General features: G+C 40.5%; 1 protein-coding gene and 1 long non-coding RNA gene across 2 annotated transcripts in view; one reads left to right on the forward strand and one right to left on the reverse strand.

The window, feature by feature from the left end:
* On the forward strand, positions 1 to 16,649 carry glud1b (glutamate dehydrogenase 1b). The gene is made up of 13 exons (XM_056429637.1): positions 1 to 529; positions 3,587 to 3,667; positions 4,401 to 4,456; positions 4,973 to 5,036; positions 6,338 to 6,432; positions 7,753 to 7,932; positions 8,689 to 8,826; positions 8,955 to 9,092; positions 9,213 to 9,293; positions 10,050 to 10,173; positions 12,375 to 12,466; positions 13,972 to 14,034; positions 15,717 to 16,649. Exons 1-13 carry the CDS (start codon positions 133 to 135, stop codon positions 15,753 to 15,755), a joined length of 1,548 nt encoding a protein of 515 aa, XP_056285612.1. The 5' UTR covers positions 1 to 132; the 3' UTR covers positions 15,756 to 16,649.
* The window catches only part of LOC130203460 (uncharacterized), a 25,607-nt gene continuing 12,940 nt past the window's right edge, over positions 10,180 to 22,846 (reverse strand). The window contains exon 3 of the long non-coding RNA XR_008833500.1: positions 10,180 to 10,934. This is a non-coding gene — a long non-coding RNA (uncharacterized LOC130203460). The remainder of the gene's footprint in view (positions 10,935 to 22,846) is intronic.

Here is a 22,846-nt window from a genome sequence, read left to right on the forward strand (position 1 = left end):
GGCCAGAGGACGGGACACGGTGAAGAGTGGCTGTGTTGCTCATTAAATCCCCCGCTCCTGTCGTCGCCCCTTTGTCTTTGTTGTTTAGTTGCTTTTTCATTACTTCCTTCACCAGGTTCGCTAGTCTCAGTCATGTATCGGTATTTCGGGGAGATCCTGAGCCGCTCGGCGGGTAGCGTCCTGGCCTCCGGGTGCGTCGAGTCCGCTCTCCCGGCGTCTTCGTCCATGATGCGGGTCCGGCGCTATGCAGACGCGGCGGAACAGCCCGACGACCCCAATTTCTGCCGGATGGTCGAGGGCTTCTTCGACCGCGGCGCCAGCATCGTGGAGGACCAGCTGGTGGCGGACCTGAAGACCAAGGAGACCACGGAGCAGAAGAAGAAGCGTGTGCGTGGCATCCTGCGCATCATCAAGCCCTGCAACCACGTCCTCAGCATGTCTTTCCCCATTCGGAAAGACAACGGAGAGTGGGAGGTGGTGGAGGCGTACCGCGCCCAGCACAGCCAGCACAGGACGCCCTGCAAAGGGGGTAAGAAGTCCGCCGAACCGCCGCGGCTGGCCCCCATGTCGGCTAGCTGGAGCCAGCTAGCTCTAGTTAGCAGCGCCACTAGCATGAAATGCAACGCAGCTGTCACCAGCTGCTAATTTGAGTGCAATACACACTGCTTCTGTTTTAATCCGCAGCCGAATTTATTTCCTTAACCGCTTGCTGTGTTTACTGTATTTCACAACTGCGCACAGCTACTTCTGTGCAGTTCACGTTGACCTTCCTGTTCACCTGAAGTTATGTCACCGTGTTGTGTGAGCTTGTCAAACTGCAGCACCCCCCCATCTGATTTACTCTCATACGTATTCTTGTGTGTGTCGGATGTGTGATGCGATGGAAAGGGCACCAGGTGTTCCGTCTTTGACCATGTCAGGCCTCGACTATCACGTGCTGCACTAAACACATGGTCGACTATTGAACACTTATTGCTGGTGAACTTTTCTGCCCTATGGTGTGTGCATGGTATGTAAGGCAGGCCAAATACACACAATGTATTCATTCTTCAGACCAATGCACTGTTTAAACGAGCTTTACGTGCAATGGGCAGGGTATGGTGGATATGGGTTGACGGTGTCGCATACTTTAGTTCAAAGTTCAAAGCAGAGGCATGACGGGCTTCTGCAGCAGTGCACTCTGGGAAATTTGTGATTGAAGGGATATGATGTCTATGAGGTCTGAAGGAGTGTGAAAGCTGGGGAGGGAGTAGTTCTGTTTCCAGGCACTCCTATTTGTCAGCAGTGTGACAGGTGGGGGAGGGTACTGTCGAGAGGAGGCTTTCCCAGCAGAAAGAGACATGGGATTTAGTAACTGGCATGTTTGAACGGTGGGGTGTGGCTCTTTGCTTGGTATTACCTAAGAATGTCTTCCATTGTAGTCAATATAGACGTAGTAGGGAGGCATATTTCTGCTGGAGGGCTAGGGCGTAGAGTCGGCACATTAGCGTGGGCGCTGTGCTGAACACGCCTGAATTAACTTTTTAAAAATAGATTAGAAAACTGTCAAATTGAGTGAATCCTCTGTAACCAAGATGCATAGTCTACTGCAGATCTCCAAACCACTTAACGGTTTAAGTCTCCAGTCGGTAGAGCCAGCCATCGGATCACTCGGAAGCCATTTATTAAAATCAATAACATAAAAAAAATGGTCATTGCCTCTATTCATCTCATAAAAGCTTGAGAGCAGAACCTCTCCTCGCTCCAAAGCTAAATCCAAACCCAGCTTGGCGCTAACGGTCATACAGTGGTAGTATAACTAAATATCTTTCACTCGTGTTGCCTCTCCTAAACCAATGGTCACACATCACAGCAGTGGCCCATCAAACAAATCTGATTGTTCCTTGACGCCAACTTTCTGGATTATCGGGGTGGGATTGGAGTAAAATCACTTATATTTCACTGTGCTTAATCATTGATGTGCTGCATAGCCGATGGCTGTGTTCAGATCAAAGTGCAAAGGCTGTTTGTGTGTGCATGTGTTGCTCATGCACCCCCCTTTCAGAACGAGAGCGGCAGTTGTCCACTGAATGAACGTCCTAATTTGGGATTATCATGTGCTGTTTCTGTGTATGCAAAGTTATTTGAACGACCCTGGGAGATACTTAGTGGAAAGTGGTCTTTTATCTTGTTTATTTGACTAAATTGTCAACATCTTTCTCTCCTCTGTGTGGAAGTTCACTTTGAAAACCCAAGTGCAGCAGTGTCAAAGTTTCATGTCCCGTACTTTATGAAAGCTAAAGACAATAGTATCGTTCATAACTTTATATATATCGACTTTATTCGCTTATCTAGTGTCAATGTTATGTTCAGAATTTACACTTCTGGAGAAATAAAGAATATATTGAATGCTATTTCAGTACAGCTTCTAAAAGGCATGTATACTGTTCTTGCCTTATGACAAAAAACATTGAAATCAAAGAATTTAAATTCACTGAAGAACTCGACTAGTAATTTAAACCAAACCCGAAAAGCTTTTAAAGGATTCTAGATGCAGTGTATTATAGGCTGGAGAGGCTCTGAAGCAGTTAGCTCCGTCGTGTCGGGCCGTCGTGCCGGTCTGTGGAAATGTAACGGCCCAGTGCAGGCTCTGTTTATTTCCAAAAAAAATCTGTCTTCTATTTCAGAGGAATGTGTTTACAGCTGTTTTGAATCTGGTTGCTGTGGCGATCCGTTGGCTGGGTGGATACACCAGTGGTTGGATGAGTGTATAGGCAGCCATGCTTTTTTCTTTTTCTTCCTCCCTCTATGTTTTTATTCGATCAGCGAGCTCCAGATTGTCTTGTGATGTGATCGAGGTGACTCAGCTGATCGTTGGTAGACTGGAAATAAAATGGAAGGGGAGAGCCACAGCATTAGAGCTTTGTTTTGGGTGGTTTGATCTTTCCTTCTGACTGCAGTAACACGGAAGGAAGTAGGCGGGCACAAAAGTGGCATTTGAAGATTGACATCATTGTGGTTGGGCTTCTACTCGTGTTTCTGCTTCCAGGCGGTCGCATTACAAATGACACGTTTCTTTTGTCCGCTCAAAGAAATCCTTTTCCTTCGCTGCCGTTTGCCCTTGGGTTTCTCTGAGCTATATTTGGTACTGCCAGACAATCTCACACACACTATCCCAGTAAGATGAAGTCGTGGTTCTTGGGCTCTGGTCTCATGTAACGCAGCGAACAGGCTGGCCCACATATCTCGACAGTCGTAAACCCCAGACAACGGGAGGGAATGGATGAACCTCATTGGCAGTAGTCGGAAAGGGAAGCTGTGATTGGTTCTAGAGGTCTCCACCCGCCCAACGCTGCAACCGTGCCTGCCAGGCACAGGCCGTGATCTGACTTGCTCGTGTGGTTGTGAAAAACATGCTATGATTGCTGCTCCAGTCTTTGACTAATCTATCGCTGTTATTCAGTTCCACTTTCTGTTGTTGAGCTGCACATGAAGGCAGTACCAGTGGGCTAATGCTGTCGCCACGTTGCAGTCTAAACTGTATACAAGTACGTCAAAATACAGGATATGACATGGACAGTGTTGTAAACTCGTGCATTTCCTTTAGGTATCCGTTACAGTATGGATGTGTCTGTGGACGAGATCAAGGCCCTCGCCTCTTTGATGACCTACAAGTGTGCTGTTGTCGGTAAGTATGTTAGTCTTCCACAAGGGCTCCTTCTGGTTATCCCCTCCTCTTTCACATATTCAAACTTTTTCCTCACCAACTTCTTGTCATTTATTCCCCTTTTTTATATTTATTCTTTAGACTAATTAAAAGCCCAAAGTTTGTGGCCTTTGCAGATGCCTTTACCACTAATTCTATAAATACACTGCTCTTGGGTATTGTATATTTTAATGAGTTCCTACAAAATTGTGAACATGTAGAGCATTATTGTAAAGGAGAATTGAGCTTTTAGTGCATTGTAGTCATTGATGGCTTTTCATAGTTAAAAGTACACCTTTTCCTGACTGATCAGAACTCTTGAAATGAAGAATCTTTTATTTCATTATTGACGCCTTCGGTGTTTATCAATACATACTACAATGATGGTAAATGTATCTTTCTCCAAATAAAACTGTCCTCTTATTCAACCAAAATTCATTCAAGATTGCTTCTTTTTTTTATTTTTATCCCCAAGTCAATTGTGCACACGATTCACTGTGCGTTCATCAAGTAGCTGATGGCAATGATTCTCATCATGCTCACATTGCTTTGAAGCAGCGATAACTATTTTAAAATGTACTTTAATATTGAATCTCAACTTGTTAATCACAACTTTTGTATTGGAATCAAACATTTTATAAAATGAAGTTGTTTTCGTGCGTGTTTGGCAGAAGGTTGCCGTCTTCTCTCTTTTAAAGCTCTTACTGTTCTCCAGATGTGCCATTTGGGGGAGCCAAAGCGGGAGTCAAGATCAACCCCAAGAATTACTCTGTAAGCCTCCTCCCCACATTCTTCTGCCCGTGTACAGATGCACAGACATGTTTCACTGAAGGCAACAAGGCTTCAGACAAGCTGGCAGTCAGGGGAGGGATATCAGCTCCTCTGTGTTACTGTTTCTTCTTTCTTTTGAGTGAATTTTAGTTTAAAGCCTTTAAGAACTGTATTGCTAGTTGATACTTGGATGTGTAGGAGTATTTTTAAGTTAAGCCTTTAATAGGATTATTGGGAGTTTTTAGTGCAGCCATTGATGGACACCGTGAAATATACAGATTTGAAGGGTATTGATAGGCTGTTGCCTCAGAGGCAACCTGAAGGAAGCTCCTAAACAAAAACCTCAGTTGTCAAAATGACTAGCATGTTCCTTTGTATCAAATTAAACGGTTGCTTTATATGACCCGGTTTGGATTGCTGTTGGGAACGTACTGACTGTCTTCCTTGCTTACTTCCCTTCCTTGAACGTCTCAAACATGTTTTTCTCAAACTCTATACTGTGTATTTCTCTTGCAGGATAATGAGCTGGAGAAGATTACCAGGAGATTCACTATTGAGCTGGCCAAGAAGGGATTTATTGGTGAGTTTCTGTGGATTTATACAATCGTTTATAGTTCTTACTAAAAACGCCCTTGACGGTTGGTTCGTTATTTGACTGTCGGAGAAATCTGTGGTGGTGAGAGCTGAATGTTTCCACCCAGAGAAGTAAACATTTCCTGTCTAGTGCTGTTTATTCAGGTCGGGGTAGCTCAGGGTGTGTTACTTGCATACCCAGGGTTTTTCCTGGGTCAAAATGGGTCTTCGGTGCTCCCAAAAAATGTGTTGTCACGGTCTGTGTTTCCATGTCACCGTAATTAGCAGACATCTATGTATTTTTTTCTTTCTTTTTCCTATAAATAATGGAGGCTATGCTTGAGGAAATCTTTTTGCTTCCACTTTAGATTAAAATAGATAGGCTAATAGATTGACAATTGTCCAGGTGTATTGGTGCACGTCGGGCTGTTGAGTGATCAGCAGCTGGCCGCTCTGTTCATTCGCGCACCTCACAGTTGCATATTGATCAGACAAGAAGACACGCTTATCAACTCGATTACTATTGATCCAAACAGAACGAGGGTTGGCTGTAGCCTACTTGAAACATACTATTGAGAACATATTCGCTGATATGCACGTGATGAACACAATTTTTATTTTTTCCATCGCAGACTTTTTTTTGCCTTAGGCGCTCGGGATTTGTCATAGGCGTTCGGGAAAACGGCTTAGGCGCGCGCCCACATTTTCTCTATGCAGGAAAAACACTGATGCCCTTCAGAAGACATCTTTGTGTGTGATTTGTGAACATAATACTATTACAGAAATCATATAACTTTATGAAAAATGCTGTATTTACCTGTTAAGCAGGTTATGTGGCTTTGCTAGTATGCTTATCTGGTGTATATGTTTAACGCATGAATGCCGGTGTTTGTGTTCAGTTCAAACGCAAAGAAACGAGGGATATGAAACTGTTTGTACACGGCAATAGTTGAGCCAATAAGTGAGATTTGATAAGAGCCTTCACCACTGACTGTTTATACAACCTGGAGGGGAGCGGCACCCTTTGCACACATCACTACTGCCGCTATTGAGAAATCTCTCTCTTTTCCCATCCCCCATCTCTCTGCATGCATGCTTCCTAGTTTGGATACATTTATTATGGTGGTATATGTACATTCAACAAGGCTTATTGTTCACATTTTTTATTTAGGACGCCCCAAGGTAATTAGTTTTCGCGTCTAGGAACTTGGTTTTATGAACAATGTAGTGTGTGTGTGTCGTGATATTGAATTCCTGCACCGATTGGCGTGCTTGGTTAACTCTTTCTACCCATCAAACAAACCCCAGGACCCGGCATCGACGTCCCGGCCCCCGACATGAGCACAGGAGAGAGGGAAATGTCCTGGATCGCCGACACATACGCCAACACCATCGCACACACTGTGAGTTCTCAGGCATACACAACCAATCGGTATGACTCTCCTGGGTTTTTTTTGTGGTTACAACTTGGCCAAACTGAAAGGAAGGAGTGAGTCACATGGGAAGCATGAGCAGTGGGTTCCTGCCGCTCCCTTCCCGGCCGACCACAGAGACGGGCCTCCTCTTTCCAATGCAGCTTCACAAACTGAGGCCTGTGTTTGTTATAGTTTATCAAACGAGGCTTATTTGACGAAAGATGAAAACATATTTACCCACGTGTGTTAAAGCACATGTTAATCTGTATATCACAGCTGTTTTTAAGTACAATTATAAAATTAAATTACTTTTATTTTCACAATCTTGAAGTCAAAGTGTAATATTGACTTACAAAATAGTTGGAAAAGCCAAAGCTACCGTGTTAACAATCGAGCTGGGTGATTACTGAAGCTCAAAGTATTAGTCTTTAAACAACATTTTTATTTATGAATAACAAATTAGTTATCCAGCAATAATGTTGTAAAGTTACAGCGCCTCCATTGTCTGCTCTTCATAAACGTAAAATCTTTGTAGAAGTCGTAACTTCCAAAACCCACGGTGACGTCGGCAAAGTCTTTCCTGAATACAGTGTTTTGCTGCAATTCCTGTGGCTCTCAATCAGAGGACACTGTGACCCTTGTCCTGTAGAATTAACCGTCCAAGCGCTCTTCATACCGGCTACAATGTTAATGACGGCAAACATTGTCTTCCATTCTGCTGGATGAACCTTAGTTTTCAACTAGAAGCCAATTTGAGCTGCATTTTGTGTCTCGTAGTAATTTCTGCTTTTCTCTCACCTTACCGAGTCATGTGCCCTCTGTTCCAGATGCCCCTGGCATGGCTTTGGAGTGGGTGATGCATTCCTGCTACGGGTATCTGAGGGCAGGATCATGGTAGTGTGTAGTAGTCTGCTACTGCGGCGCTACACAACTTCTCACTCTTTAATGCAGAGATTCCACAATTTTGCCGTAAGAGACACCGTTATGCTGGCTTCGCTTTCTTAACACTGACTCAAGTGTGTAACACAACAGTGTGTAGTTAGTGTGTGTGTGTATTCTACATGTTGGCCCACCATGCCGGCTTTCCCTTTTTATACAATCATTGATTCATCCCCCGTTGCTGCCTCTTAACCACTCTCAACTCTTCCATTCTGGTTTTTGTGACATATTCAGAATGGCGATCCCGCTCAGCCACGGTAGTTGTTGCGTGCTAAAAATCTCCTGTGAGCATCGTCAACAATGCTGTGTACTTGATCTACTTCAGTTCAAGGCCTGCTGCGTGTGGTCTGATTTTCATTGTGTTTGCAGGATATCAACGCCCACGCGTGTGTGACGGGAAAGCCAATCAGCCAGGGAGGAATCCACGGCCGAATCTCAGCCACCGGTCGTGGAGTTTTCCACGGCATCGAGAACTTCATCAACGAGGCTTCCTATATGAGCATAGTGGGCCTGACACCCGGCTTCCAGGACAAGACCTTTGTCATCCAGGTACAGGCACACACAAGGTTTGATCAAAGAAGAAACGGGAGAGATGAGACTCTAAATGTGCAAAAGATATTTGCACACAGATACTCAAAGGATTTAAGTTTTCATTTTAAATCATGGTGAAGGCTTTTAGAGCTTCAATCAGGGCCACGCCATCTGCTTTAGCCGTGATCTCCTCATGCCGAGCAGACGGTAGTGAACCGAAGGATCTTTGTTTCTTTGTTCTACCTGTACAAAAGCAATGCTTTGGTAGAATATGATTTGTAGTTCAGGACAATATTACGCCTTGAAACTTTTTGTTGTTGTTGCTTTTTTCATTTAAACCTTGTGCCCAACCACCAGAGATTAAAGGATGGCAACCTGTTTTAAATCACATCCTGACGTTGTATTAAAAAGTAAACGTTAAGAGGAAAAGTGCTAGAGCTCAAATATACAATGTACGGTCGAAAAACATTTAACACGAAAATATTCAACAATATTAATTTGCCTTAAAATTATACTAGGAAATATTACATTTTGTGACTACGGTAATTTCCTTCAACTTGTACCGTTAACCTCATGACGCAGCCATGTGACGCAGAGAAGATGTCTTACTCCAGTATACTTTACTCAAACATATGGCACCTCAGATCTCATTTCAGGTCACGACGATGGTGTGAAAACTTAAACGGCCACATAGTGGCACCAGAGTATGGAGCTGCATTGGGAGAAATTGTAGTTTATTTATTTTAAACTGTGCTGATTATTAACTTTCCACAGGGCTTTGGTAATGTGGGTCTCCACTCCATGAGGTACCTGCACAGGTTTGGAGCAAAGTGTGTGGGCATCGGAGAGATTGATGGATCCATCTACAACGCAGAGGGCATCGACCCCAAAGAGCTGGAGGACTACAAACTGGTACCAGCACAACTGCCTTCCCCTCACTTCTGTCTCACTTCTGTCTCCTTTCTTTTATCATTTATTTTATTTTGTTGCCCCCGAATAGTTTGCTCTGAAAATTGACTGAGTTTGTTCCCTTTCTGTAGCTGAACGGCACCATTGTGGGCTTCCCAGGCGCCAAATCGTACGAAGGGAGCATCCTGGAAGCAGATTGCCACATCCTGATCCCTGCTGCCGGAGAAAAGCAGCTCACGCGTGTCAACGCTCCCAGGATCAAGGCCAAGGTAGACGCCCACTTTAAGTAATCCGAGGTGCCGTGCTTTAAGCTGGTAGTTTACTCCACATGAGTTACAACTTGTTTGCAGTCATGTGAAGTGTGTATGTGTGTTGTTGGTCTCTTCCAGATCATTGCTGAAGGTGCCAATGGACCCACCACTCCAGCTGCTGACAAGTACTTCCTGGAGAACAACATCATGGTTATTCCTGTGAGCACAAATAACGCACACAGAAATGCAAACTACAACATTGGAAACACTGAACATTCAGATATGAAGCTTTAAAAATCAATTATTAGTTTACTCATTTCCCTCAGCTCTGCTGAATAAATCGGTTTCTGAAATGTCAAAACAAACCATATTTTCTGCGACAATCTTATTTAGAAAACTTCACTGTGGCATCAAATTTAACTCGATTAATCAAATTGGGAGTGATGTAACTACATGAACATACACATGTTTGCCAAAGTTAGACCAGTGTTGGTTATTTCCCAAAAGTGGTATCACAAATGAATTGGCACCAATCAGGATTTTGCTTATGGAGCAGATTCACTTTAGAATTGAATTGTTACTTATTTGGTCATGAATATTTAATTCCTCAAAATAAATAATGTTAAATACACTTTGTAAACAAAAGACACAAAGGCTTAACCCGAAAGAGTGACTAGCAAATTAATCAGGAAGCAAGAGTTATGTTGACTAAAATCCATCTTTTATTGTGGAAGCAACAGATTTATATGCAGATTATGTGTTATACTTAACTTATTTAATTTTACACTGTTTCACAAAAGCATAACATCTTAAAAGAGAAAATACATAAAGTTCCAGTGTCTTTTTATTCAACAGAAATGCAGTTCTTCCCAAATAAAATCGTAAAAGAAAAAATACATGAGAAAGTTCCTAAAAAATATTTCAACACACAGAAGAGCAAAGATCAAAGTGTGTGTGACGCGTTTCATCCTGCAGGACATGTACCTGAATGCTGGCGGTGTGACGGTGTCCTATTTTGAGTGGCTGAAGAATCTCAACCATGTCAGCTATGGAAGACTGACCTTCAAATACGAGAGGGACTCCAACTACCACCTGCTCAGTGAGTACAAGACGACTCTACTTCCCCACAACATTCAGACACGGTCACCAGACTCGATCAGAAGATACGTAGTCATTATAGTTTTAACTCTTGGGACATGATTCTAAACTAATATTTGAACACCAGAAAGAAGTTGTAGCGTAAATTACAAACTGAATAACAAATCAGAAAACAATATGTAGTTGATTTTACAATCCAGTTACCTATCCATGAAATTAATCTTAATAATGAAAGCGTTAACAAGCAGTTACTTGGAATTATCCATTTTATATGTTTCTTTTCCTTCTTACTATTTTATCAAATCTATATCATCAGCTGTTGTTGGTTTGGGTTGGAAGAGCGCCCTCTGGCTGGTCGGGAGAACTGTCCTCATTCTTTATGTTTAATGCTGCCATTTCTGGGAGTGGGTTTGTTGTCTGGATATGTTGTCTCATCTCTGGAAAATCGGTCTCAAACATTCCCATTAATGTCCTGCCCATTACCACAACTTTTACAGTAGGATACAACAATATGGTACCGTTTTCCTCTGAGCTGAGTTTGATTAGGTCATCGGTTTGACTTTCCTCAAGTTCATACTGTGTCTTCATTTCGTTTAGCCATTCTCTCACTTTTTTGCTGAAGAAAATCAGGTTTGCTCTTCCACCAGTAGCATTTTCATCGTAAAAAAGAGTGTCTTTATTGACACGCAGTGTCTCGTCTTTTATCTTGTCCTTTTTCCATTGCTTAGCTCTAGCGGGGTATTCAAATGGACGAGCAGCCATCTATATCACCAAAAAAGAAAAACTTTTTGTCAAAGAACATGCTACCGATAAAAGGCACGAGACATTCAGCGCGCAGGCTTGCTGTGCCGTTATTATACCTTGTTATCTTAGCGTTGTGGTGCTCTGGATTCCTCAGTGAGATGGTGGCAACGCGGCAGCCGCTTCCTCAATGCACACGCGTCGAACGTTAACTCTACTTTCACTGCAGCTTCAGGTTGTTGCAGCACATGCTGTGGTTACTGAAATGGGTATTTTTACAAATGTTTTGTAAAACTAAATTAGAAAGTCAACAATGGACAACTGTTATTGTTGAATCCTTTCCTGACTCACTGTTTTACATTGCTGACAACAAGAGTCAACAAGAATGTGAAGGACAAATGGATGTATTCTTACCGAATCTGGGTCGACTGCAGCTGTCGGTGATGTTCTGTGTAAATTCGTTGTAAACGTGTGTCGGCTGACGTGAAGTCTCTGTCCAAGAGAGAAGATCCCTTCGTTTTTATTTATACTCACTACCTTGTCCACATGCAGCCAATCATTAAATGGCACTGTTATCCTGACGACACACATTTTTACATAAAAACAGCCCCAAACCACACTGCAGCCATGTCGTGTGTCACCGCCTGTCTTGGTGAGATAAAGGCATGGATGAGCAACTTCCACCAGGCACCATGCTTTTTTTAGACCTCTGCTCAAGTTGTATACCCAAACTTAAAAGGCAGTATCTCTGCAAACCACTAGGGCTATTTGAATAATTTTGACATTTATATTTTTGTTCAGATGTGTACATATCAGTCTCCATGTTGCTGTTTAAGAGTAAATTAAGATGGCACACAGCAAAAATACAAAAGTTTTTAGGTCCGAATTGAAAACAAATACGCGCGGCTCTAACTCAGCGGGGGATGGGTTGATCTCAGAAAACGACCACTCGTTGGAATTTCCAACGAGTGGTCGTTTTCTGAAATCTTACTCTGGGGAATAATTGAATACATATTTGTGGGAAAATATATTTAAAAAAAATTTATATTCTGATGTTTAGGCCAGCAGAGAAGGCCTTGCTGGCCCTGACGGCCCACCACTGGTTGGAAACGTCAGAGCCAGTAGAATTGGGGGCTACTAACCAAGATTTGATTGACAACACGTCACCATTTGTAAAATCCAAAAGGCTGAAATTAACTTTCCTACACCTGGTCACATGTACCTCTGCATGTCCAGGAGGAGTTGAATGAGGCGCAGGGATAGAGTGATCATATATCAGTGTGGATTTACTGGGGAAAAAACACATTTTGATTGTGCTAATCAACAAAGGTAAGAAGAATTTGCTGATTGTAAAAGGATAAAGCGTTTAATGTTGCTGTGTTCTTTGGCTCATATCTCGCTGATGCTTTGGTGTTTCTCTGTCCCTAAAATATGTCTTTAATTTCTCTTTTTTTCTTCTAGTGTCTGTGCAGGAAAGTTTAGAGAGGAAGTTTGGCAAGCAGGGTGGGCCCATACCTATCGTACCCACGGCTGACTTCCAGGCCAGAGTTGCTGTGAGTAACACTTGCTGACACACAAGTATACTCATTAATTTACAATTCTTCCTACTGACAATTTTGGCAGGTAAACTCGTAACGGGTCTGCACTGGTATGTAGCGCCCCTACGTGCTCTTCATCTTGTCAATCTTTGGATTGCATTTGATTAGTTTGAAAGGGGCTGGATGAATACAACTTGATGGGTACTATACTTGCACTAGAGTACACTGACAAAAGCTCTCGGACGCTCCATCTTTATTGGATGCGTTACAACCCGTAAACCGGTTACAGACAAATTTCGTATAGATAGTCATCACCGAGTTAAGTAAAACGCAAGTTATCAGCGGTATGTAGCCTACTGCTTCATATATTTTGTGAGGATCTTATGGCTTTACCTGCATGTCATGTCAGTGTGCCCAGCTTTCTATTACCCTCAAAGGTACGAAACATCATATGCCCGAAAAACTCATGCCTGGCTAAACGGGCAATATAACCATCAAAACTCCTGGCAATGGCACAAACACTGGATTTCTGCATGATTTAAATAAAAAAAACGATCCTGTCTCCGGCATAAGACGACATTCCAACAGTAGATGACACAAAGTGAGGAGGGTCCCCCATGTTCTCCAAATAAACACATTCCGTATTGAGCTTCCCCGACTCGGTCGCCCCTGCTCACCTGGAATAGCTTCACATGAGAATGAAGTGCAACAAAGGTCTCTCACAGTTTTGTGGATGCACTCACTGATATTTCTGTCACAGATGCCAATGCACTGTCAAAAACAATCCCAAAGGCTCATCGCAAGTCACCTGAGCCAAGTTGTGTCAGAGTATTCAATTAACCCTTGTGTTGCCTTAGGGTCATTTTGACCCGAATCAATATTACACCCTCCCCCCGCCTTAGGATTAATTTGACCCCATTCAATGTTTAATGTCGGTGTTCTTTCGGTAGTCAACAAACAAACATAAAGTCCCTCACACTTAAACTTGGAAAACAATATTAATTCTAATAATTTTCTGGAGGTTTTAATTGCTGGCGTCAAATTGAACCCAAAGGGTAAAATATGTTAGTAAATATAAAGGTAACAGGAGGGTGAAACATTGAATCGGGTCAAAATGACCCAAAGGCGGGGGGATGGTGTAATATTGATTCGGGTCAAAATGACCCTAAGGCAACACAAGGGTTAAGCAATAAGGTACTTGAGGCAGTACTTTGTGGTCAATAATGTCCGCTTCAGCAGAGGGCCGGCAAACCCTTCAAGGACATTATTGACCACAAAGTCCTGCCTCGTGTACCTTATTGATTTTATAATCCGGTTGCGTGTGACATTATAAAGGGGACATTATGGCCGTATAAAGCACAACTCGTGACTCTCTCTCAACCAATCGGAATGCTTGATTTCACCCGTATTACAATTTATATTAACATGAACACCAAATTCTCAATGGTAATTGCAGCTACGCTAATGTGTGTTCTCAATCCCGATCATTATTGTTGATAATAATAATCTTCCTTTCGCAGGGTGCCTCTGAGAAGGATATCGTTCACTCTGGTTTGGCCTACACCATGGAGAGATCTGCCCGGGTAAGAGATCGTTCGGGACATAACGCAGTCCAACTTGTTTTATCGTGAGCAGGAGCAATGTTATCTCGTCTCTCAGGCTGAGATGACTTACACTTTAGATATTTGGAAATGTTAGCTAGGTGCAATGGTCCTCAGTTTTTTGTCATGTCCCCCATCTCTCTGTAGATCAATAAGACTCAACTTTTTCCTGGGGAAATGATGGATTTAAGATAAACTTTTGTTGTTGGCTCTTAGATCTCAAACGATTCTCATTGCACAATGTTTTGCTTTAGATTGCCATTTTTACAGGCGTGAAAGTTAAAACGTAGAGATGTAGTACATAGAATGTAAATATCTAAATCATCAATAAAATCTGTCAAATCATGCATAGTAAAAATAATGTGTTAAAAACACTTACAATTGGGTATTTGCAGGTCTTGAAAAAAGTTTTAAAGCATTTATTTCTGATTCCATTTCTTTTTAAAAGGCCTTGGTTCTAAAAACAAGGAAAGAAGTGATTTAATTTCCAAACTTTTTACATGTTTCTTGCCTACTACAAGCGGTAACATTAGTTATGACTGTTTGCATTTAGTTTTTGGGACATTGAAACCAGTTGGATTGTGTTTCAGGAGGCCGTTAAATGTGTTTTAGTTGCCACTAGAAGTGCAGTAAACACTGTTGCTCCAGTAGCTAGGCAACTGTCAATTGCCTTTTTATTTAGTTAATCAATACATTTTGTGTGTCCTGATCATGTTAAATGAGGAATTACTTTGCTAGAAATTTGTGTTGCATACTTTAAAAAAAAGGTAGTGACAAAAGTGATTTTAAATGTCAAAAGATGAACCCAATACATAATTGTAGGTCTTACTGTCTAGACGACACCATAAGAGGTGGGATTGGATGCTTCGTTAACCTGCTGGCGGTCACACTGCAGTTCATCCGTGTCCTGTGATTAAAACTCTTCTGCTGTTCACATCCTGATTCCTTGTGATTGCACTATGATGACTTATGAGGACATGAACGGGTGAAAGAATTTGCATGTTAAATACAGAAAGTAGTTTTTAAAATTTTTATTTTCCTCCGAACAGCCAAAAAGCAGTAACATTTATTTTACAGAATGACGTTTACACACAGTCATGAACAAAAATGTAATATATTAATACAAGTACAAAATAAATAGATATAGATAGAATAGTTAAACATTTTCAGTGCACAAACTATGTATAATTCCTTTGAACATACTTGCATATATACTATGATGACAAATTCATCCATCCCATAGCCATAGGTCAGGTTGCAAGTCATAAATGTTACATTTTGACATGCAAAATATAATCTACGTTTTTGAATTTGGTTAGTTTTGATCCAAAAATGTTATAGTTTGCAGGAATGAGAAACTGTCTTTAAAAAAACAAACATTTTGATCAACGCTACAGAAACCACGTTTCAGGTGTTCCACCAGTCATTAGCTTGACCTTCTTTTTGCAATAGTTCCTCATTGTAATGTGCAAAGGCAAATTATTCCAATTCACAACACCACAGAGGAACAGCCCCCCGTGCCGAGGATTAATCTCCTGCTGCAATCTTGTTGCTAGTAATTTGTGCGTGCTGCTTTTCCCTCCGATGGATGGGAAGCCATCGAGTGGCTAGACTTGCTGTTTGCAAAGATTTAAATAACATGTTTTCTTCTTCTGCCTTTCTAGCAAATCATGCGCACAGCAATCAAGTACAACCTGGGTTAGGACCTTCGGACGGCCGCTTACGTCAACGCCATTGAGAAAGTCTTCAAAGTCTACAACGAGGCGGGGCTTACCTTCACATAAATGGCCAATAACGACCCACAATTCCTCTACCTCCTGCTATTGATCACCCCGTCCTGCCTCTTCCACCCTCTAAACAGCCTTCAGAACATATCACTGTTTACCGCTGCCCTTTGGCTCTTATATATGTACGCACACACTGGCTAGCCTGGTATTTGTCCTGTGATCTTTGCGCTGCCATCATTCTGTATCTGCAGTTGTTTCACTGTTGCCCTGTTTTGCCTGAGGTTATATCGAGACGGTTACATCCTCCCTCTCCCCTCATATAGACGTTCTTGATATTGTTGTATGGCAGCCGTGTTCAGATCGCCCATTTTGTTCTCGCTGAATAAACGTGCAACGGACTATTGCAGTTGGATAGCACTAAAGATGCCTTTCTTCAGAAAAAGGTCTGCTCTAAAAGAGATGGCCAATTATATTACACTTTAATGAAAAGGGATTTAGATTTATGTTCACGGATAAATGAAAGGATAAAGATTTTGTTAATGAGTTTGTAGTCAAACTCTTCAGGAGCAGTGGATAATAATAAAGATGCCAAATAAGATACATTTTTTCTTCTTCTTTTTTCCGATGGATTCTCATCCTCTTTTCAGTGCTTTCCCTTTGCTCGTCTATTAAAAGCTGCTTCACCCCGACTCCTCCGCTGGCCAAGAAAGGGGAGCAGGGAGGGCCTGAGGCGTCGCTTTCATCGCCCGTCCCGTGGTAGAACTTTCCTCACTTTTAATCATCCAGTTCTTCGACGTTGACACTATTTTGGAGGTTATTACTTTTATTTTGTTCATTTTTGGAAACTAATAAAATCTTCAGAAAAACATGCAGTGTTGTTGCATCAGTTTATTTTTGTTATATTGTTTGCTATTGCATATTACATTTAATGACATTCTATACTGTGACAAATATATTTTCAGTATGACTACAAATTATTCTTGTCATGAGACTTACTCAAAAAAACAACTCATTGGATGAAATCGATTACATTGTCGGCAGGTTTTCCATCCAATAATTATGTGCAACTCCAACTCTACTTTAGCACATCAGTGCAATAAAATGTAATAAAGTTAGTCTAACTCTTATCAAATACAGCTAAAATAACAATATTCAAGTAATTAGTTGGAATGCTTCTGCAGTCCAACTATTGTTCTTGTCTTTATTAAACTTTTTTTAAATTCTATTTCTTCCGTACCTTTTTTTGTCCGCCATATATTCAGCTATTTAAACAATTCAAATAAAAAAAAATGCAGCTTCTTCAGCAATAGAGGGGAAAGACTTTTCATATTTCAAATGTTTATCTTTAAATACTTTAATGTTTTTAATTCTTCATATCCTATGGAGAAAATCTTCAACTTTAAAAAGCTTACAGTATCTTCATATTTTGAGCAAATTCAGCCATTTAATTTATTAATGTTCACATAGCTTTCACCTATTACTGTATATTTTCAAATATTTTTTATGTTTTCAAATTTTCAAATGATTAATTTTTTTATTCCATAAAAAATTAATGGGATCCAATGGTGGAAATCTTCAAATCCGCTTAAACTTGTTCAACTTTAATAGCTTACAATATCGGCATACATTCAGCTAAAGAAACAATTCCACTGTGGCAGCTGTGTCCAATTTGGCCTCGGCTGCTGGTGATTGTCAATCAGTCAGCAGCCGAGGCCGCCCTCATAAAAGCTCTCAGGTGAGAGTGAGCAGAGGCGCAGTGTTGCGGTCTGCTCTGGGTTGTGTGAACCACAATAAAGAATATGTTGTCAAACGGAACCTCTTTGGTCATGGCTGATCCTTGGTGCTTTTGGGGGAAACCCACAGGTAACGGCGTGAGAGCTGCTACATCCACCTTTAAAATGTTGACAAGTGTTAGCTATAACTTTATAATTCATCTTCCCACAGTCCAAAGACATGCTCATGTTAATTGATCTCTAAATTGCCCATAGGTGAGTGTTTTTTAATACTTTATTACATGTTTAATACTTTTTAACTTGTTTTATAACTTTTTATAATTTTTACACTTTTTTATAACTTTTCATTACTTTTTTACTACTTTTTATCTTTGTTATTAGTATTTAACTTTTTTATATGGAGGTTAGTTTTTTAGGTTAGATGGGTGGGGCTGCACAGTGGTGTAATGGCCAGCACTTGGCGCCTCACAGCGGGAGGGCTGTGGGTTCAATTCCCGGTGGGCGTGGTCCTTCCTTCTTTGCATGTTCTCCCCTTGGCAGCGTGGGTTCCCTCTCCAGCTCCCTCCCACAATCCATAGACTTGCTCTAATTTATCTCTAAATTGCCGATAGGTGTGAATGGTTTTACATTTCTTATTACTTTTTAACTTTTTAACATTTTTTATAACTTTTTATAACTTTTATAACTTTTTTACTTTTTATGACTTTTTAGTACTTTTTAAATTTAAAAAACTTTTTAATTCCTTTTTTTTAAAATTATAACTTTTTAGTACTTTTTTACTTTTAAATATTTTTTTATAACTTTTAAACTTTTTTGTAACTTTTTTACTTTTTCATAATTTTTTATAACTTTTAAACTTTTTTGTAACTTTTTAGTACTTTTTAATAATTTTTTATAACTAAATTTGTTATGACTTTTTAGTACTTTTTAAATGTATTAAACTTTTCTTTCTAAATTTTTTTTTAACTTTTTCAGTACTTTTGTACTTTTTCATTACTTTTGTACTTTTAATTACTTTTGTATTTTTTCATTACTTTTGTACTTTTTATTACTTTGGTACTTTTTCATTACTTTTGTACTTGTTATTACTTTTGTACTTTTTTAAATTACTTTTGTACTTTTAATTACGTTTAAAAAAAATATTTTATTATTTTTTATAACTTTATTAATTTTTATTACTTTACAGTGATATTGATCCAATAACAGTTATATTTTTCCAGTTACAGCGCTCAAAGAACGATTCAAGCCCTGCTGAGAGGTGACATTTAAATATGGTTTGATACATTTTATTAAATGAATTACATAAATGAACATATTTATATTTAATGGGTGTAACACAAAATGTAGGAATTCTTTCTATTATTAGATTTTTTTTAGGTTAGATGTGTGGGGCTGCACGGTGGTGTAGTGGCTAGCACTGTCGCCTCACAGCAAGAGGGCTGTGGGTTCAATTCCCGGTCGGGGTGGTCCCTCAGTGTGGAGTTTGCATGTTCTCAGATTGGCAGCGTGGGTTCCCTCTCCAGCTTCCTCCCTGTTAATTAGTTGGAATGCACAATGGAGAAAGTCTTCAACTTTAAAAGCTTCTAAGATCTTCATACTTTCAGCTAAATCAATCTTATTTTTATTTTTATGTTCACATAGCCTATTACTGTATATTTTCAAATATTTGTTATCTTTTCAAATTTTCAAATGATTAATTGTTTTATGGAATAAATAATGAATGGGATCCAATGGTGGAAATCTTCAAATCCGCTTAAACATGTTCAACTTTAAAAGCTTACAATATCGGCATACATTCAGCAAAAGAAACAATTCCACCTTTAAAATGTTGACAGAAGTGTTATTTATTTAATTGGTATGAGTCCGTTATCTTGCCCATCTGGTCAGGTCAGTCAGAAGAGAAGGCGGAAAGACGACAGCATGAGATCTGGCATATGCAAAGGGTAGTCCCCAATTTAACACATTACATTGCGTTGATATGTACACCATCTAACCTAAATCTAATACATTAAAGAATTCCTACATGTTGTGTTGCACCCATTAAAGATAAATATCTTCATCCTTGTTATTGATTTAATGAAATGTATCAAACCATATTTAAATATTTAAATGTATCACCTCTAAGAAGGGCTTAAATAGTTTTGTTCAGTGTACTATCCCATTGCTAATTTGACATATACTCACTATTGTTATATTTTCATATTTTTCACTATTTTCCTTGGCTGGATCTACTACCTCTAGACCAGGGCTCACTAACGGCAGATTGCGGTGCGCACCCAGTCGACTTTGTCTCTGGACCGATAGATAATTGAGAATTGTTACACTTTCATTGATGCTTCTATTTAACCGGCGCAGCTGTTCTCGCCTTTACGGCTCGTTCAGCGGTCCAGGAAACACACCGACCAATTGCACGCGTTGTACATCTTCTCAAGTGATCCTACTCCAGAAAGACAAAACGTGGACAGCATAAAAATAAACTGAATTTAAAGCTGCAGGACAATTCAGTAAAATATTTTTTTTCTAAAATGAAGTCCATGTAAGACATGTAAGAGCTACCAAGTTTCTATTTTCAACTCTTGGTAACAAACATCCAAATTCAGCAAGAGTCCACAGTCTTTCTCCCCCTTCAAATAAATTCATGACAGTTGCTGGATTTCAACAAAACCTTTTTAATTTCACTGGTACTGTTTATAAAATCAGCGAGTCTGCTTTGATGCCAACATAAACATGGTGATTAGTGTTGGTGTGGTTTGTAATTGCGAGTTATATAAAGTGTACTGTGTGTGTGTGTGTGTGTGTGTGTGTTGTTAGAGGTGTGGTGCAACGTGTAGTCAGTGTGTGAATGTCAGTTTGCTTAATAAGGCAACATGCAGTCATCAGTTTCCATTGGCCTCAAAGTAAAAACACCCTAACCTGCTCCAGACACAAACACACACACTTTGCTGGCTAAACCGGTTCTATGTTAACGCAACACACCCACACACATACAGTGCATACAGACAGACACACACACTGATGACGGGCAGATGAGCAGTGAAAGGTGGCATCACACCAGTGGTGTATAAAGTACCCAAAAGTCATACTTGAGTAAAAGTAAAGATACTTGACTGGAGAATTACTCAAGTAAAAGTAAAAGTCACCTATGAGAATACTACTTGAGTAAAAGTATTAAAGTATCAGATTTTTTTTGTACTTAAGTATCAAAAGTAATTTTCTGATATTAAATGTACTTAAGTATTGAAAGTAAAAGTAAAAGTAAATGCTGTTAATAAAAAAAACAAAGGGTCAGAATGTTGAGAATTATGAAGTTTATTTGTTTGGGTGCTGTGGCCGCCATGAACAAGGAGTATGAGCTCGGATGAACTTAGCAATATATGAATATTATGAAATTACTAAAATATAAAAACACGATTAACACAGAAAAAAGCAGAACCAAAAGTAACAACCAGAATCATCACTTTAAAGTGAAAAATGTCTTGTTCATCTTCAAAAGAAGTTGATTTTCAAAATGGACAGATGTCAGTGTCGCTCTTCTGGGGCTGAAGACGAGTCCTGCGATGCTGATGAGCCGTTCACAGGCCCTGGTGCAGGTAGAGTGTGTCTAGCTTCACAGGCCCTGATGGTGCAGGTAGAATGTGTCTAGCTTCACAGACAGCAGCACACAGTTGGGAAGCATTTCAGCAATTCAACGTGATCCACGTCTTCATCCAGCTGTTTGCTGCTGTCATGCGCTTGAGATGACGAAGAAGAAGTCCTCTTCATCAGATGAACTGGACCTGGTGGCATCACCTAGCTGCAGGGAGGGTTCTTCCATGTGCTGCTTGATGTAGTCCATTCCTGAAATAAAGTGAGAGTATTACAGACATGATAGAATTAATAACACTTCCTAACATGTCATGACCCCAACCTAAAGTTTTGTACAAAATAGTTTGTTTTAATTTGAAGTTTATACATTTAGTTTCATGCACTGTCCGTGCATCCAGAGTTGATTTGTGAATATGTACTTGTATATCTGTAGTTAAACACAACAACAGTCCCAAATCAATATCGTCGCCATTACTGGACCGTCACTCTTATAATATTAATACAAATAATTATAATAATGCTGTAATGATTAGCATTATATTATAGCTAAGACGACTCAAATCAACAAATTCTCACAACTGTCAACACTTCTTCAGCTCATTAACTCGCTAGAGATCCGTCTACTCCACTCACGCTAATTGTCTCATTAATTGACGATAGCTAGCGAACGTTAGCCTAACATACAACATGCGTAGGACAATCAGACACCTGCCTCCCCCTCTCCTGCCAAAGATATATCGTACTCCAATCCTGAGGGCAACACTGCTAGATATCTTAACAGGTTTATGATGACTAAACATTAACGTTGCGACTCATGGGATTCATCTTAATTTACCTCAATGTGTTTCCTGAGGTTGGTGAGTTGTTGAAGGCCAGTATCTCCGTAGCTTTCGGTCGGCATAAGAGGCACTTCATCCGGTAGGAAGAAACTTTCACTCCGACAAAAGAAAAGAGTTCGCCCAAATATGGCCACGGACGTTCCACTGATCCCCAACCTGGTGTTCGTGCTGCGTTCAGGTGCGCTGCGGTGTGTTCCACAACAGTCCCCGATGTTTCTCATGATTATTTGTTTCCGTAGTAACGAGTAACGATACTGTTTCAGGGGAAATGTATCGGAGTAAAAGTACAAGTTTTCATTGCAAAATGTAGTGAAGTAAAAGTAAAAGTAAACAGAAATATAAGTAGTAAAATAAAGTACAGATACCCAAAAAAACTACTTAAGTAAAGTAACGAAGTACTTCTACTTCGTTACTATACACCACTGCCGGTAGGCTCGTTCGGTAATCCATCCCTCAGTAGGACTATTGGGGCCCTGTTACTGACATGAATGATTTAAGCCTAGCATATACCGGCTACGGCGCATCGTGTCATATCATCATATTCATATCAATACAATGTTAATAACAGCGACGTCACGCGCGGAGGCTCTGGCCCAGGGGCCCCCTGAGCTCATGGGCCCCTGGGCCTGGGCCCGGTAGGCCCGTTCGTTAATCCATCCCAGTCCACACGGGTTCACGTAGTCACACAGTGCGTTTACATGATGGTATAATTCGAATCTTGCTTTAGTCGGACTATGCTATCTTTTGGGGGATCTGCTGTTATCCCAATATACATGGCAGTGAGTAATTCGAATCATTGGTCGAAAGCATGTCATATCCGATACGATAGGCGGCGCTGTTTTCATTACAACTCGTGGTGATACAGCCATTTCCGCTTGACCTCTTCACCACCACCAACAACAACATTTCG

This window comes from Pseudoliparis swirei, chromosome 13 (genome assembly GCF_029220125.1).
Source record: "Pseudoliparis swirei isolate HS2019 ecotype Mariana Trench chromosome 13, NWPU_hadal_v1, whole genome shotgun sequence".
Classification (NCBI taxonomy): domain Eukaryota; kingdom Metazoa; phylum Chordata; class Actinopteri; order Perciformes; family Liparidae; genus Pseudoliparis; species Pseudoliparis swirei.